The 16,371-nt window shown below is 44.0% G+C and overlaps 1 protein-coding gene across 1 annotated transcript in view; it reads right to left on the bottom strand.

Annotated features, from left to right (window-relative positions):
• Positions 1-16,371, bottom strand: part of TNFRSF11A (TNF receptor superfamily member 11a) — a gene marked incomplete at its 5' end in the record, with an annotated part of 48,893 nt that overhangs the window by 14,931 nt on the left and 17,591 nt on the right. Inside the window, 6 exons of the mRNA XM_025048124.1 lie at positions 1,700-1,813; positions 3,108-3,202; positions 4,323-4,416; positions 7,943-8,086; positions 11,831-11,956; positions 13,126-13,207. Coding sequence (XP_024903892.1) covers positions 1,700-1,813; positions 3,108-3,202; positions 4,323-4,416; positions 7,943-8,086; positions 11,831-11,956; positions 13,126-13,207 — 655 coding nt within the window. The remainder of the gene's footprint in view (positions 1-1,699; positions 1,814-3,107; positions 3,203-4,322; positions 4,417-7,942; positions 8,087-11,830; positions 11,957-13,125; positions 13,208-16,371) is intronic.

Genomic DNA, 16,371 nt, shown 5'->3' with positions numbered 1-16,371 from the left:
CTTTCCGCATCTCCAAATCTGTTTTCTATGCTAAAACCAGAGGGCTGCTTTTCCTTCCCTTCACTAAGAACAAGGAGTAAATTCCTCAGCAAAGCCTGCAGGACTGCTGTCATCTGGCTGTGCCGCCCTCTCCAGTTGCATCTCCCACTGTTCTAAACTTCTTTCCATCCCCCAGCTCGCCTTGCTCCCTCTGCGGAGAAATTCTCTAGAAATTCTCTATTCTCTCCGTACAGAATGCTTTGGAGTCTCCTTGACCCCCTGGGGCTAGTCAATTCCAGTTTGTCTTTCAGATCTCAGCTCTCCCCACCCTCTCTTCTCCTCCTCTGGGAGGCCTTGGCTGCCCCCAAGGCTGGGCAGACCCTTCTGTCATCTGCTTACCTGGTGCTGTGCACCTTCCCTATTTACATGCAGCCTCACTCTGTGGCTCTGATGCCTGCCTTGCCCACTGGGACACCTCCTCCATGAGGGCCTGTGGGCACTTACTGCCGTTGTGTGCCCAGTACTGAGACCCCTGTCAGTCCGGTCCCTGGTGGCCGACAGTCATGTGTTGTGTGAAGGAACGAAGAGAAAGCTAACAGTCATAAATCCCAGTTTCGTAACTGGTAGGCCCATTGTCCTCATCGATCAGATGGCCTAAGAGCTTCTTACAGAGGCAAAAATTAAAGAACAAACAGCGAAAGTCTGTTTATCTCACACATAAATGACTATATGAGCCATCCGCATCATGTGGATATGCGTTATTCAAATCCCCAGTTACAATGTTGTTACAGTAAATAAAAATATTCAACAACGAATAGATTTAAAAGAACTGGTTTAACATTGCTCTCTGCTTAACACTGGCACCCACGATCACCATCTTCCCTCTTTAATTTTCTTTGATTGCCTACGGTTACATGAGGTAATGTGATGTTCATGGAAATAGCAAGATATGCAGGGTTTCATGAAGGCCATGCATGTGACGTGGGAGAACCGATCAGATCACTGCAAAGCAGAGGTGGACGAGATAAACAAGTGAGCAACCGAAAATGCAAAGGGATGGGGAGACAGCAGGTGCTTCAGAAGAGAACGGGGTGACTTGGGAAGCCACATGAAGCCTTGAATCCTCTTAAAAATTACACCTCTTTAGCTTTATAGTATAAAAGTCAAACACGATGTGATGTAAAAACACACTATCAATTTTTAGTGCAAAAATTATTCACAATAAACAAAATAACACTTGATTATTCCTTCTCGAAATGAGTAAAACCCAAGTTTTACTGAATATAACTTTTTATAATTTTAGATTCATATTTCAAGGTAATACTCAGATCAAACTTTCCCCCCACCACTGTTTGTTTTAAGTGGGTGCATTAAAAATGTTTGTATTCTAGAATAAATGTATATCTATCTGACCCTGTTTAACCTACATGACATAAACACGCAGTTTATGAGTCATCAGTTTCCTGACCCTAGAATGTTCTTGTTGGCTTATACAGAAATAAGCACAATGGGTTCTGTTTGTTTGTTTTGCCAGAGAACAATGGGTTACACTTAAATGGTATTTCCCTTTAATTTAAGCACAACCACCTCGAGGCACGTATTTTTAGCAGATCACCAGAGGTAGTCAGCGGGTGCCATATGCATTTTCCAAAGTATATAACTAGAAATGTGATCTATTTTCTTCAAGAGTCACTTTCGAGAACCGCCACAGACACCATACCTGTCAGCGCCTTCCCTTTCTTCCTGTAGTAAACGCCAAGGATGACGGCGGCGACTAACACCACGGATACGAAGAGGAGCAAAACAGTCAGAGTGGGCAAGTAAATCCCGGGCTCTGCATTGGAAGAGAAGGAGAAAAATGGCAATAAAACGTTATTTAATCTCAGTCTCTAAGTTTAAAGACAGAACTCTTTACATCAAAGCCCAGAATCGAGGATGCTGGTCCGGAATAAGGGAAGGGGGGCGGTCCCCGGCCCTGACTGGAGGTTCTCACGCAGCGCTCACATTCGGAAGGGCGACCAGCTGCTTGGCATCACTGTGCGTGAGAACAGCCCGGGACCATGTGGAGATGTTTCCACTTTAGAACTCACATCGCATTGACCATGCCATCCAGGTCCGTCTTTGCTTACCGACAGAGCACCTCAATCTCTCCAGGCGGACGGCCTCTGAGGCAAAAGGAAGCCCCTTGGCACGTCTCTTCCCAAATAACAACAAGGCACGAGGGTTTCGCTGGCCGTGAGAACAGAACCACAGCTACCCTGTGAAGTGTTTCAGGTGTTTCATCTCCAACATGACATGGACTCCACCCTTTTTTTCATTCCCCCTTAATCCCTTCGTTGCTAGAACCTTTACATGAAAAACTCTTGGTTTGCATGACCTGGCTTCCAGGACTCTGCCTTTCCTCCCCTTCTCTTTTTAAAAAAATAACTTGCTATTCCTTGGTTATTTTTAATGGTATCTTCAAAATGGTCTTTTTAAAACGCAGCTCTGACCGTGGAACTCCATACCCACGTCCTCTTGCTTCTCAAAATGTCATATCTAAACCCCTGACTTTCTTAGTCAAAGTTCATCAACCCCACTCTCCTGTGTCCTAGGTTCTCTGGCCTCGTTAGAATGGTCTCCCTGACATGACGTCCCCTCCCACGCTGTGATATCTGGACCCTCCTCAGCAGCATCTCATGCGCCTGGACAACCCGCATTCACCGTTACCTGACGACTTTCTATAAATCTTCGGCACGGTACTTAAAATTAATTTGATCTACAAAATGTGTCATAAATAATGATAACCATAGTCTAACAAGTTGCTTACTCTGGTTGGTGACCGAAATCTAGAAACATCCCTACCATCCGTGGACATTTTAATTTACGTTTGCAGTTCAGTTCACTTTTTTCTTTTTTTTGTACATATGAATATATTATTAGTTATTGATTCCAGAGTAGAAAATTATCAAGTAAACAACATATCTGGAAGCAAAATGCTGACCAAAATAAAATACTAAACTGACCATGGATGGGATGACATCAAAAGGGACAGATAAACCCTCTGGAAACAGTAATTCGGGAGCACTCTAGAAGAGCTGACTAGACTCAGGCACATCTACCAAACAACCTGCTCTGCTTAAACTTACCGTTTGGGAGTTTTGTAGATGGCTGAGAAGAACTACAAACCACATCTGATTTATCCGTCCCATGATGCACTTCTGTCTTTCCAAGAATGGTACAGCTGTGGGTGGGGAGAAAGTAGTTATGTGCTTTGGTTTTATATATTTAAAAAACAAACAAAAAAAGCTATAAAAGACTCTCGTCCACTAGATTTCTAGTTCCTCCAGGACCAGAACCCAGGTCTTCCTGGACATTTGGATCTCCAGAATCTGTCCCTACATCACCCGAGAGGACGAATGAATCAGCAGAATAGCCACTGCCAGTGTTCTCTAAGAACCTCCCCGAGAGCATGGTTGAAAGAAAGTAGACTGGTCTTTTCGTTAAAGAAGATTCCAAATGCTTCTAATTGACAAACTTGTGATGAATGCTCTTTTTAAGTTGAAAATATAGAAAATCTTTTCAACATAAAACTTGGATAAGTAGATTAGAAAATAAATATTTAATGAGAATATATTGGGAACTGAATCGTTATGTTATTAGTATTCAACCTAATGAAAGGACCCAGGGTTCCACTATAGATATACTAACGTAAGTGTGAAATAGCATATGTATGAGATGATGCTTCTAAAATTATTAATTACTGCAAAAGACAACCTAAATGACTAGCCATAGGAAACTTATTAAATAAATTATTGTACATTTCTACGACAAAATCCTATGTAGCTATAAAAAGCCATGAAGATCTAAGAGAACTGATATAGAATGAGCTTCTTTCAAAATATATTTTGTGAAAAAAAAACCCCAAGTGTTTACAGTATGCAAAATTTACATAAACAGGAAGCTTATTTATGCACATACACAACACACATATGCACAAATCTCTGGACACATAAACCAATGGTGTTGGGAAGCTGGGAAAAGTGGGAGTGGTGAGTGAATGATAATAAACGTCACCCATCATTTTCAACTAGATAAGGTCAGAAAAAGGAAAAAAAGAAGCTGCAAGTATAAATCAAACTGAATCTAAAAAGTAACACAGTTCCTGGCACACATCAGGCACAAGAGTCGGTTGGCCTGGTTCATTTTACCCGCATGGAACTGACAGACTTCTTCCATTTTGAACATGGCTTCCAGAGGACGCCTCGCCAAAATGAATCGGTCTGTTTTCCACCCAGACGAGACAGTGGAGGTCAAGTTGTTTAAAATCAGCAAACTCTCTCGGCTGCTTCACTGCCACTTACTTGGTCCAGGGTTTGCACTTTTCTGTGGAAGAGAGGGCATCCGAGAAGTAGCCGGCAAGGCAGGGCTGGCACACCGTGTCTTTGTTGAGCTGCACTGTCAAAAAAACAAATGGACAAAAAGAATAGACAAAAACCGAACAAGGACACTTAGAGATCGGCCAGGATGATGCTCCAGAAGACCAGAGATCAGGAGCTGGCCCCTCTGCTCCTGGCCTCCCCACCCCTCCTGCCCCCAAAGACTTTAGAGGGGCCCCCGATCCCAGCAGTAGAGTATAGAGCGATGATCAGACCACTAACGCCAGTATCCAAGTTAGGTGTGGACCCTTTGCTGTTCAGAGCCACCGTCCTAGTCACTGATACTTCGTTTCCTGGCCAGGAAGCCTGCTGCCTGACTTGCTTTAATCAGGCACGAGTCTGCTCTCTCCTTCCCGCCCTTTGGGCTCACATCACCCTTCGTTTACAGAGAATGGCAGCCCTTTTACTGCTGTTAAGGGAAACTTCTTGTCCTGACCTCTTCGGCCAGCTTAATCTCACCAGTCCAAGTCAGGGAGTATCAGCTTTCTTAAAAAAAAAAAAAAATGCTGTGGGCCTCCTTCTCTTGAACCCAGAGTTGGAAGCAAACTTTTTCTATAAACGTCTGTACAGTAAATATCCCTTGCAGGCTTCTGGTCTCGGCTACAAATATTTGAAGCATGAAAGCAGTCAGAGAAAATCTGTTTTAAAAAAAATGGGTGTGGCTATGTTCCAATACAACTCTATTTACAAAACGCAAGTGGTGGCTGGGCTTTGGACCCCTGCCTTAAGCCGCAGCGCTGAAAGCAGGAACTGGCTCTGGCTAGTAAGCTTTCTTCACCTCTCTCATATTCCTCATAAACTATATTATCAAAATAGGAAACGTCTCGGATTTCCTACATCTAATATCTTTACTGCTTACGGACACGTGCTGACCCTTTGGTAATCCCAATAAAGAAGAATGTCGCCTGCCATGTGATGTCACGATCAGGCAACTGGCTGGCACCAAAACCACAAATGACTCTTGAAGTTGGTGGCCCTTCTGTGATTTATTTTTATGAATAAAACATTAAAATAAGGAATTACATGTTCTTTGCCCAGTGTTAAGTGGGAGAGGTACATTCTTGACTTCTGCAATTGCCTCAATAAGTAAGATACCCCTCCCCCTCAATCTAGCAATTTGATTTGCCTTGAAATGATATTAACAAAAGCCCGGTTGACATCTGGACACTCACGTTAATTTTCAAACAGCTTTTAAAAAGATAAACACACTCTAGAAGAGTAACCCTTAAAAACAAAGGGGCTAAGGAGCTAAGAGGCAACAGGGCTAAGGGGCGTTGACTCCACACACCAGGTTTCCATGTCTGCTCTTTGTCATGCCGACCTGCCAGGGGCTCCCTGAAGATCCCCTCCTCTTCCCCCTTCATAGTCACACTTCTCCCACTTCACGAAAGTCACACTTCTCACCTACTCCAAATCCTGCTATGGCGCGAAGCCTCTGAGATGCCAAAAAGCACAGAACGAGAGGGAATACTGGTGACGGCAGAGCCCTGCATTCTGAGCAGGTCGGTACAGCTTCTGTCTTTCCCTGTCTATTAAGAGCAAACGTGCGACATGGAAATGGGGAACGGGCCAGGCTGAGTGGCTCAGAGTTCAACTACAGCTGCCTCTTGAACAATGTGGAGTTTAGGGGTTTCGAGTCAAAACTCCATATGTAAGTTTTGACTCCACTAAAACTTAACTACCGGCAGCCTACTGATGACCAGAAGCCTTACCGATAACATAAAGTCGATTAACATGTATTTTATACATGTTATTCTTACAATAGAGCTAGAGAAAATAAAATTTTATTAAGGTTGTGAGAAAGAGAAAATACTGTATTGTATTTATTGATACTATAAGTTTTTAAAAATGTGCGTATAAGTGGACCCACGCAGTTCAAACCCGTGTTGTTCAAGACTCAAGGGTATAGTATAAGGTAGGGCTGGAGTGACATTTTCATTGATCTATGTCCCCCCCTCTGTTCACTTATTGCCCAAAAATGTACCATTCCCAAAGAAGCAAGGCAGAGAGAACGCCAGTCAGAAAAAAAGCAGAATAGGGAGCGGCACCTTTTCCTATGCGGTTGACAGACTTGCGGAAAGGTTCTGGGACTTGTCTATCTGAGAATCAGAATTCAGAAGGGAACTGTCACAGGGAGATTTATTTTAATAATTAAAATATCAAGTCAGACTTTTTCTAAGAGAAAGCTGATCTAGTTTAGTTGATATATTTGATAATCAGGGCTGACTGTACTAGTTTGATTCTGTGACAGACATTTTCCTCAATATGAACTGAAATGAATAATAGTTTAATTCTCCTAATTCTGTCAAAGTATTCTGGGTTAAAACTCAATGCCTCTAAGGGAAAGATTAACAGGTATAAATAATCATTTGTTGTATCTTGAAGACACCGCTTTGGTATACTTCCTAGACATCAGGAAAGTAAATGACTTTAAGAAACACATTTTCAAGTCAAAAGGATTTCTATTGCTTTACTTTCCCCAAAATTGAAGGACACAATTGATTTCTAAACTGGGGGATTATTAAAAACAGCTCTAATGTCACACCACTATGTGATCCTGGACATTTAACTCAGAAGGTGCTTAAAGAATTGAGTGGCACTCCTAGAACAGAATTCCTCCCTTAGCCATTTAGTTATTTACGTGAATGAGTTTCTCAGCACTCAGCAGAAACAGAGTTAATGTTGAATTCAGTTGCATTTTAGCAATAAGCAATATTCAACCATGACTGTATGAACTAATTGGAAAAAACCACTCATTATGAATTTCAGAAACCTTTTATTTTTATAGTTATATATAACAAAATATATTTATTTTTGACCTATTGTATAACTGTAGAAATAGCTTAGTCCAAAAGAACTGCTTTTTAACCCTTAGAACTTTGAGTCACAGAAATTTTTTTAAAATTAAGATTTCGAATAAGTCCATTTTAATTTTTTTTTACGTAAAAGTGTATGAAAAGGTGATTAGTAAAAACCCTGCAAGTACAAAAATACATTAGGATAAAATTTTGCAGGGAAGGTGAACTGTATACAACTCAAAGGAGAGAAAAGAACTATAGGACATTTCCAGTTGTTAAGGTTGATTTGTCCTTTTTTAAATAAATGATAATGGGTATTGAATTGCTATGGTGTTTCTATTTCATCGACTATTTTAGAAACTAAGTCCTTAGCAACTCTTTAAATTTTTAATTAAAAAAATTGAGCTGTCAACTTACGAATATGCAGAAGGATGCACGGTTTTTCAAAATTGTGCTAATGGGGGCGCACAATGTTTGAAGACCACTGCATTAGAGGGTTCCCTCCCCACCCCTGCAAGTGGGGAGCCTAAGGTTTCACAGTTGAAGGGCTTGGGGAAAGCACCTGCGCCAAGCGCTCATATCCCTTGGAAGTCCCTAACCTGGGCTCCATCCCCGGGGACCCTCCAGCTCCTCTAGCGCCACCTGGCGCCCGGGAGCGTGAATGACGCAGGGAAGCTGGCTTTGGCCGCAGGGTCATTGCAAGACCTGGTGAGCGCGGACGGACCCACGCGGGACCCAGCGCCATACCCGGGTGCTGGGCGCCGAAGCCCGGCGCGCACTCCGCGTTGCGGCGGCAGCAGTCGCAGTCCTCGCTCCAGTGGTAGCCGGCCGTGCAGGCGCAGCGCCGCGGGGCCGTCCGGTTACCGGGCTCCACCGCCACCAGGGCCTTGCCTGCGGGCGAGAGAGACAGGGCGGCGAGGCAGCGCGGGCGGGCGCAGGGCTGCACACGCCTTCCACCCACCCAGCCAGCAAAGCGGCACCAGCGCCGCGCCTCCCAGGCCAGCGCCCGGCCTCCCGCCCCCTAGGGCTCATTCAGGACACTGGCTTTCAGGAACTCCCAAGTTCCCTCTCAGCTTCCTGTGCTGGCACTAGAAAGACCCAGAGGGTTTTCTTTCTCAATAATTAAGAGCCTTGTGGTTTTTTAAAAGTCGACTTTCACGTAAGCGGGAAGATGAAGGACTAGGTTTATGATCACCGACTATTTTGGCTAATGCAAAGAGGTGTCACAGATTCTTGATTCTTAGTAAATTCGAATGTGATAAATGGTCTTAACAGGAATGCTAGATAGGACCTAAGAGAACGGGGTTTCTGGAGCCTGGGGATCCCTACCCCCGCCTCCCCATCCCATGGGGCCACGGCAGTTCAGTTGGAAAGCAGGGGTCATCACGTGACAAAGTGTAGAGGTTGGGTCTGAAGACATACTTGAAAATTCATCTCTCCCCAAATACGCAGACTACCACATTTGTCCCTTTTGTTGTGACAACACATAGATAAGTGCTGTCTTCTTATCCCAAATCTCCAGGCCTTTCCCACTTTTTGTGCAAGAGGTAAATGCTCACACACAGTTATTCACTGATTCATGTCTGCAATTTCATCTACTCGCTAAAATTTCATTGTCCCAAACCAATTCTCCTGGCACTTCTGCAGTCATTCTGACACACGCAGAATTGTGAAAATTTTAAGCTACTCACTTTCAAGCACGCATGTTCCTGACTAAGAGAGAATAAGGTGACACATTCTGCTTTTTTGTTTCAGCTGTTATACTGGAAATAAGTGTCCTTTTTGTGGTCTATTTAGTGTCCTATTTTTTTTTTTTTTTTGGCATTTTTGTGCCTTTTGTTGGTGATTTCGCTGTTTAAAATGGCCTCCAAGGATAGTGCTGTCTAGTGCTTTTAAGCCCAACAAGGCTGTGATTTGTCTTACGGAGAAAATACGTGTGTTAGATAAACTTTGTTCAGACATGAGTTACAGTGCTGTGGACTGTACATCCAATGTTAATGAATCAAAGTGTTTATTAATAAGGTGTCCTTAAACAAAAACACACATACAACAAGGTTATGTGTTGACTGGCGGCCAGAAAAGTGAGGAGAGGCTTGTAGGTATCTGTATTTCTCTGGGAGGAATGTTTGTGGTGACTTTATAGAACATAATTATTGTGAATGAGAATCAACTGCACACATGCACATGCACATACACACACGCCACGATGACATTATTTACAGACCTTCTACCCCTATTGGATCCTTCTCACCTGGGCTGTCTAAATGGCCCTTATACTTTATATTTCTGAATACTTACAGGAATTTGTTATAAACTGATGTTTGTGTCCCCTCAAAATTCCTATACTGAACTCCTAACCATCAATGAGATGGTGTTAGGAGGCGGGGTCTTTGGGAAGTGATGAGGTCATGAGGGTAGAGTCCTCATGCATGGGATTAGTGCCCTTATAAGAAAGGACAGCTGAGTGCTTGCTTCCTCTCTCTGTTCTCCGCCATGTGAGGACACAGCAAGAAAGAGCCTGTCTTGAAACCAGGAAGCGGTCCCCCACCAAAAACCCAGCCATGCTGGCACCCTAATCTCGGACTTCCGGCCTCTAGAAATGTGAGATGTAAATTTTTGTTGGTTAAGCCACCCAATCTGTGGTACTCTGTTATACTAGCCTGAACTACTAGGACAGAGTTGCCAGGGAAAAAGAAACAAACAAACCAGAGTCCTGTTCCCTCTTTCACTGTCTCAAGTTACAGCCAGCAGAGTGGGACAGTCCTTATTCCCACCCTTATCAGGCCCGAGCATGGTGAACCTGGAGAAATCTCCAGTCCCGTGTTCACTCTCCAAGGCCGAGGTCAGCTTGGCAACACCGAGGCCAGCATGCATGAACGTGCACACGGTGTCTGGAACACACGTGGACACTGCCGCTCCTTTCGAAAATTCTAATCCAGCATCCCACTCGAATGCAAGTGCATGGAGGCCTGTGTGGTGACCAACAATTGTGGTATATTTTTAATTATCTTAATGTACCAGGTTTTTGCGTTTTAATCCATTTTGGCAGTGGACAGAATGAATCTTTATTTCCAAGAGACAACGATGAGTCAAGGTCATTACTAAGCGCTGGGAAAGAAAAAGACTTGATCAGATGCTTCTGCTCCGTGAGTAGAGTTTCCATGTTACCTTCTCCAACCCAAATCTGTCAGCTGTCTCTAACACATTAGAAAAATTATGATGTAAAAAAAAATACTTATTTCCTAGTTATATCCACTGGGGGGGGGAAAACCCTATAAATAAGATCAACCCAGTAGCAATGAGCCTCCCTAGCACTTAGACTGAGGTCGCTGGAGGAATGGCTGGTGGCAGGTGCAGGGCAGGAAACATCCAAGGTGAGCTCTGAAAGACCCCAGGGTTTGTATCTAACTGGAGGCCACCTGGAGGCGGCAGGACGATCTGAGCACCAGTAAGACCAGTAACTGCAATAGGTTGAAACACCTCAAAGGCGTCAAAATTCACGAGTTCAGAATATTCGTACGAATGCTTTGAAGAAAGCTGGGTGGCCAAGTCAGTATTTGGAGAAGCGGTGAAGAAAGTTACAAGCATTCGTTCTGTTGGTACTGTATTTCAGAGTAACGAATGGTTGACGAGGGAAATTTCTCTTTATAAAGCATTACAGCTAAGAAATGAAGGAGTGATAGACCTGGAACATCAGATTTCTGCAGCTCCTAAGGAAAATGAATCTAGGTCATGATCAATAGCTGCGCATGTCACAAAGGGAGAAAAGCAGCTATGATATGATTCCTGACATAAGTTACATCATGCCAACTCGGAAGGAGTTTTGCCAAAAACAAAACAAAACAAAATAAAACAAAACAAAACAAAAAAACCAGAATCTAATCAGCCTTCTAGATCTCACAACCACATTACAGGAAACATAAGAGACAGAAGACTACGCTGAATGATACCAAGGGAATGCAACCAGCCAAAGTCAGACTGTGGAAACCCCACAGGATGACAAACCCGAAGGCATCTTCCACAGATAAACAACGAAAAAGAAAAGAGGAAGACAGGAAACTCTAGTTTGAGACTTAAGGAATATATTTTGAAACTCTAGTTTGAGATTTAAGGAATCTATTTTGATGCTGATTCCTACAAATAAGCTATAATTTTTAAAAATTTGAGGCAAAAAAAACTATAGCAGTGTGATAAGGAGATTAAACTATGGAGTTAATAAAACATTCATGTTTTAGGAAAAAGACTTGGGAATCAGAAGATCTGGCTTTGAGCCCTGCTCCTTACTGGTTAACCTTGGAGAAGTCATTCAACCTCCCAGTCTCAGTTTCTTCATCTTTAAAATGGGATCATCGTGGCTACCTCACAGGGTTTTTGTCAGAATTGAATAACACGACATACGTGGAAACACTGTGGAAATATCTTGTCAACTGTAAGATGTGTTCCATGATTAAAGTACAACACAGACAAATTCCAGACAAAAGCTCTAAATGAATTTTAACGCAGTGCTTCTGGGATCTGAAGCACCTCCTTCCATGGTCCGTGGCCAAAATTTCTTCCTAAGCCCCCCAAAGAGACAGCACTGCTGTATCTAAAAATATGATTTACCCCCACTTCCCACTGATATGACTAACTCACCTGTATCACAAACTTTATGCAGCAAGCATTTATCTTCTTCGTTCCAGGTGTCCAGGTATTCGTCCGGGCCACAGGGCAGACAGACACTTTCAGAGGTAGGAGTGCACTTGGAAGACATGTACGTTCCTTAAATCAGAAGGAACGTAAATCAGAAAAAATACATCAAGCGAAAGTATACGAAAACAAAACAGAACAACAAAATACAACAAAAATGCACCAATCTACTGGACTATTTACATGACTGTGATCTCAGGAAGTGTCTCCAAGACGGTCCGATACATGAGACAAGGCCATATCTCACTGTGATGGGCTCCTCAGGCCTCCCAGCCGGCTAAAATAGCCCCTCTTTGGTCTGCTGTGCCTGTGGTCACAGCAGTCTTCTAGTTCTTCTAAATGAGAGATCACCCTTTCCATCCCAAACCTCTGCTGACTAAGGAAAAGAACGGTGGTTTTCAAATTGGTGTCTATAGAACTTGAGGGGTTCCCTGGGGACTAAGCAACAGGGGCTTCATTTCACCCCTCCCCTCCCGTCTTCAGAGTGCTCCCTACCATCAGTCTGGATAGTTGACATCTTCAGTCCTATGTACACTGTGGGCTGACAGCTAACTTAGTTTGAGCAGAGCCCTGCACACACATACACACACACACACGCACGCACGGGATCCTGGGTCTACACATCCAAGAAGTACTTGTAGCTGAAATATCTAAAGGGTCTTGTTATAATGCAACCACCTTTTCCTCAAAGATACATTCCCCTCCTCAGAACAAGGAGTGAGGACCTCATGGGTTTGGGACTCCACTGGGGCTGTAGAAATACTTGGCCACATTCCCACAGAACAACTTTGAAGAACTGGTACCCTGCCCATCTTCTGCCCTTCAGCAGGTATGGGGGAAAAGGTAGAATAGGATTTAGGCAAATTTTCAGCAGCAACAATTCCAGGATGGTTATCCCCTCTCAAATTTTTTCTGTGAAAATACTTTTAAATAAGAGATGAGTTTAATATTTTGAGAGTTGGAATCACAAAGTACTAAAATGTGCTTTTAAAAGATTTCTTGCCTTCTCAAGTATGAATTAAGTACCAGTTTCTGAAATTGTTTTTAATTCTTAAGTGATTTTATCTACTGAGAAAGGTTTTTGTCTTCAGAGTGACAGACATTACCACCTGCCACTACCATAAAAAGTCCATCCAATTTCTTTGCTCATCTGGCAGACAGAAATCTTTCCTTAGATTAAAAAAAATTAACAGAAGCCCCGCCCACTTATGAGGGACAATGAAAGGTGGCTCAGAACAAACCTGGTTCACATTTGTTACAACACTGTCCAAAATGCTCATAATGCCTCTTGCTGGCACACGGAGGGGTGATCTGAAAAGTCACCTGAAAGAAAATTGACATCAGGTAGAGATTATATACAAGTTCTTTCTGAATAAAACAAAAAAAGAGAATCGTTCAATTACATTTCAGAAAAGCGTAAGAAAACACCATGGACAGTCCTGAAACTGCTCTATGTTTAATATTAAGCCCCTCCCAAAAGTCAATTTCCTATTCTAGCTCATTTCCTCCTAAGAATATACAAAACCAACTGATATTGGCATGAAAATCCATTTAACCATTTAAAAATATTTCAGTTACGCTCATGGAAATAGGATAAATTAAAGCAAAATTGGTCCCACTTCTGCGGGTCGCACGGTGGACAATCCACTCAGTCAACTTTGGTCTTAAAACTGTAAAAGAATATAATATGCATATGGCACTGGGGGACGTCAAATTTGGTTTTACTAATGTCTGATTTCTAAAAGATATTTAATACTGCTTACCTTTAAAGTTTTTTAACACACACAAAATTTTAAAAAGTGGGACAGCGTGGTGTCACAGGAACTATTTGGGCTTGGAGTTCCCACTGCCTGCTGGCTGACTGACCCTGGAATTGCTGCCTAAGGTTTTTGAGCCTGTTTCCTTTCTGTATGATTATAATACAAATGCTAATTTCTGAATCTGCTCATCTAGGTAAAGCGAAGAGCCAAGTCTCCTACATTCACTCAGAGATCCTTATCAACGTGACCCAGAAAAGCTCTTTTCCTCATTAGGTTTCTTAGTGTAAGAAAAAAAACAACACACTCTTGTTGACAGGCAGTCATGTTAGACACTGAACAGTGGAACTGAATAGCTGAACAGACATCAAATTACCCGCACCAAGGGTCAAGTTCCCCGCTGCGCCCTGGGGGTCTGAAGGCACGACCTTGCCCTCCAGGGGCTTCATACACTAGGTGTGAGCTACGGCGGAGGAGAAGGCCAGGGCTGGTTTCCTGAGGGACATGACAAGCGAGCTCTGTCTCACAGGATCAATGGAAACTGGCCGGATGAGGAAAAGGAACGGGGAGGTGGAGGTGGGGGAGAGGTAAGGCTGACTCCTCTAAGACAGCGGGAACGGTTCAGACAGGCACTGAGGTCTGCAGTGGCATGTGGGGTGGGGTGGCCAGGCGATGGAGGCCAGTGAGCACGATGACACAGAAGGCTTCGTCTACACATCAAAGAGCTTAGATGAAAGGTGTAGAAATAACACGTGCAGAAGAAGCCACGCACCTTCAGGATAGCTCAGTTACAGAAGGAAGTGTTATCATTAGAGAGAGCATTGCACCCAGAATGCTTTGGGCTGAGTGGGGGATGGGGGGATGCAGCCAGCATGGATCTCTCTGACCGCACCCTGGCCAGGCCAAGGGCTTACAGGAGGGATGGGGGCAGGGGCAGTGACTCTGAGGTTGATGAGAAGGTCAAACGTGTCACTAGCACTAGGTGTGCCAGGAAGGCTGGACTTGGACTTGCTTCCTAGACCTGGCTAACACTCCCCGTAGACTTCGGATAACGCAACTTGGATGCTCCCCATGCAACCACGTGACAGGGACCTAAGGACAGCACCAGTGGGAATTGAGAAGAATGACGAAACAGAAGTCACCCCATCTCTCCTTCCTGGTCTCTATCTCCTGTGTGTCTAGCACGATAATATACGCACACAGAAGAAAGATGAGCAGAGGCAAAGCGGTAAAGCTTTGGCTTAACAAATAGGCTGTGTCTGAGCGAGATGACACGTGAACACATCTGCAATGCCGATGGCTACAGGCAAGTAAGATAGAGATGTGGCTGGGCCACACTTCAGATGAGAAAGCTTATCAGCTGCTTCTGACCCGTAAGAAAGCTGCAACAATCTATATGAGATAAGCACATACTTCACGTTACACATACAGAAAGGTTCTTTTTAGGGGAATTTGGTAAAGGGTTACCCCTGAGGCAGCTGCTTAGGGACGCTGTCAGGTGCTAGTGGCTGCGCCCTGGGCTCTGAATCCTGGTTCCCACTGAGCATCATCTGACCTGAACACGCAGACAATTTGTTTACATGCCTGAGTGCGGCTGTGCCTCATTCAACCCACCCACCCGCTAAGCCGGGAGCCTTTAGCTCCTGGCAAAAACGGGGAAGTCGTGACTCCAGAGGTGACCAGATGTCCTCGCTCTTAAAACAAATTCTCAGAGTACTCTTCAGAGTCCCTTTCTGCCTCCTAAAACTAACCGTAACTTTACATCTAGACATGTCTTTTTTTTTTTTTTAATTGAGATAGAATGCACACACCATAAAATCTCTTTAAAAGGGCACAACTCGGTGGCTTTTAGCATATTCCCCAGGTTATGCAACCACCACCGTCATCTAACCCCAGAACATTTTTTTCACCCCAAAACTTTCTGACAGTCTACTTGACTGAGCTACAGGATTACAGGTTGCTCCTGGGAAAACTGGCTCTGGTGAGGCAGAAAATCGTGGTGTTGATCTAAGGTACAGCTTAAACAGAAGCCTCCTTTGCCCTCTGGTTACATCCCATACTTTGCAGTACACCTTCGACTTTCAAAATGGCAATAAACTTAAAACGGAAAAGGCAACACATATACACAGATATATTTAAGGAAATATGGTTTGGGGGTCAATAAAAAGGATCTGAAAAACTCTCTCAAGGGGCCTGGACCTTCGAGAGAAGGCACAACGTGACTTTGTTATCCCCTCTCTGCTTCCATCCTGGCTGTCTGCTTCCAGATTTCTCTCCCTCCACCTGCAGAGACCCAGCTCTAGGAAGAACCTTCTAGAAGAGGACTGTGCAGACTCCCAGGCTTCAAATAGCACGCAAAGCCCGCCATGGGCTGGTGTCCCCTGCTCCCAAGCTCCGCTTCCAGGAACAGGCTCCCCCGTGCTATCTACACTGCAGTCGTCATGTTTGTCACCATTAAAACACTCAGCTCTCTGACGCCGTGGCCTGTCTTGCTTTTGCTGATCCCCTGGCAACTGTCTCTCAATACTGCAGCCCAGACTGGCTCTGCCTTCCCGACTCCAGACTCCAAGTCCCCGAGTCCCACCTGCTTGGGCTCAGTTTCCCCTTCGCCTTCAGATGCCAGTCTCCCTCCTCCTGGCCGGCCTGCCGAGCATGTCCTCTGAATGGCATAGTTTTTTTCTTTTTTGCATGTGAATGCCCCTCTCAGTCTGATCCCTCCTTCTGCCTGAG

This window comes from Pteropus alecto, unplaced genomic scaffold, assembly GCF_000325575.1.
Source record: "Pteropus alecto unplaced genomic scaffold, ASM32557v1 scaffold14, whole genome shotgun sequence".
In the NCBI taxonomy this organism is placed as follows: domain Eukaryota; kingdom Metazoa; phylum Chordata; class Mammalia; order Chiroptera; family Pteropodidae; genus Pteropus; species Pteropus alecto.
This window is presented reverse-complemented; position numbering and strand designations above follow the sequence as displayed.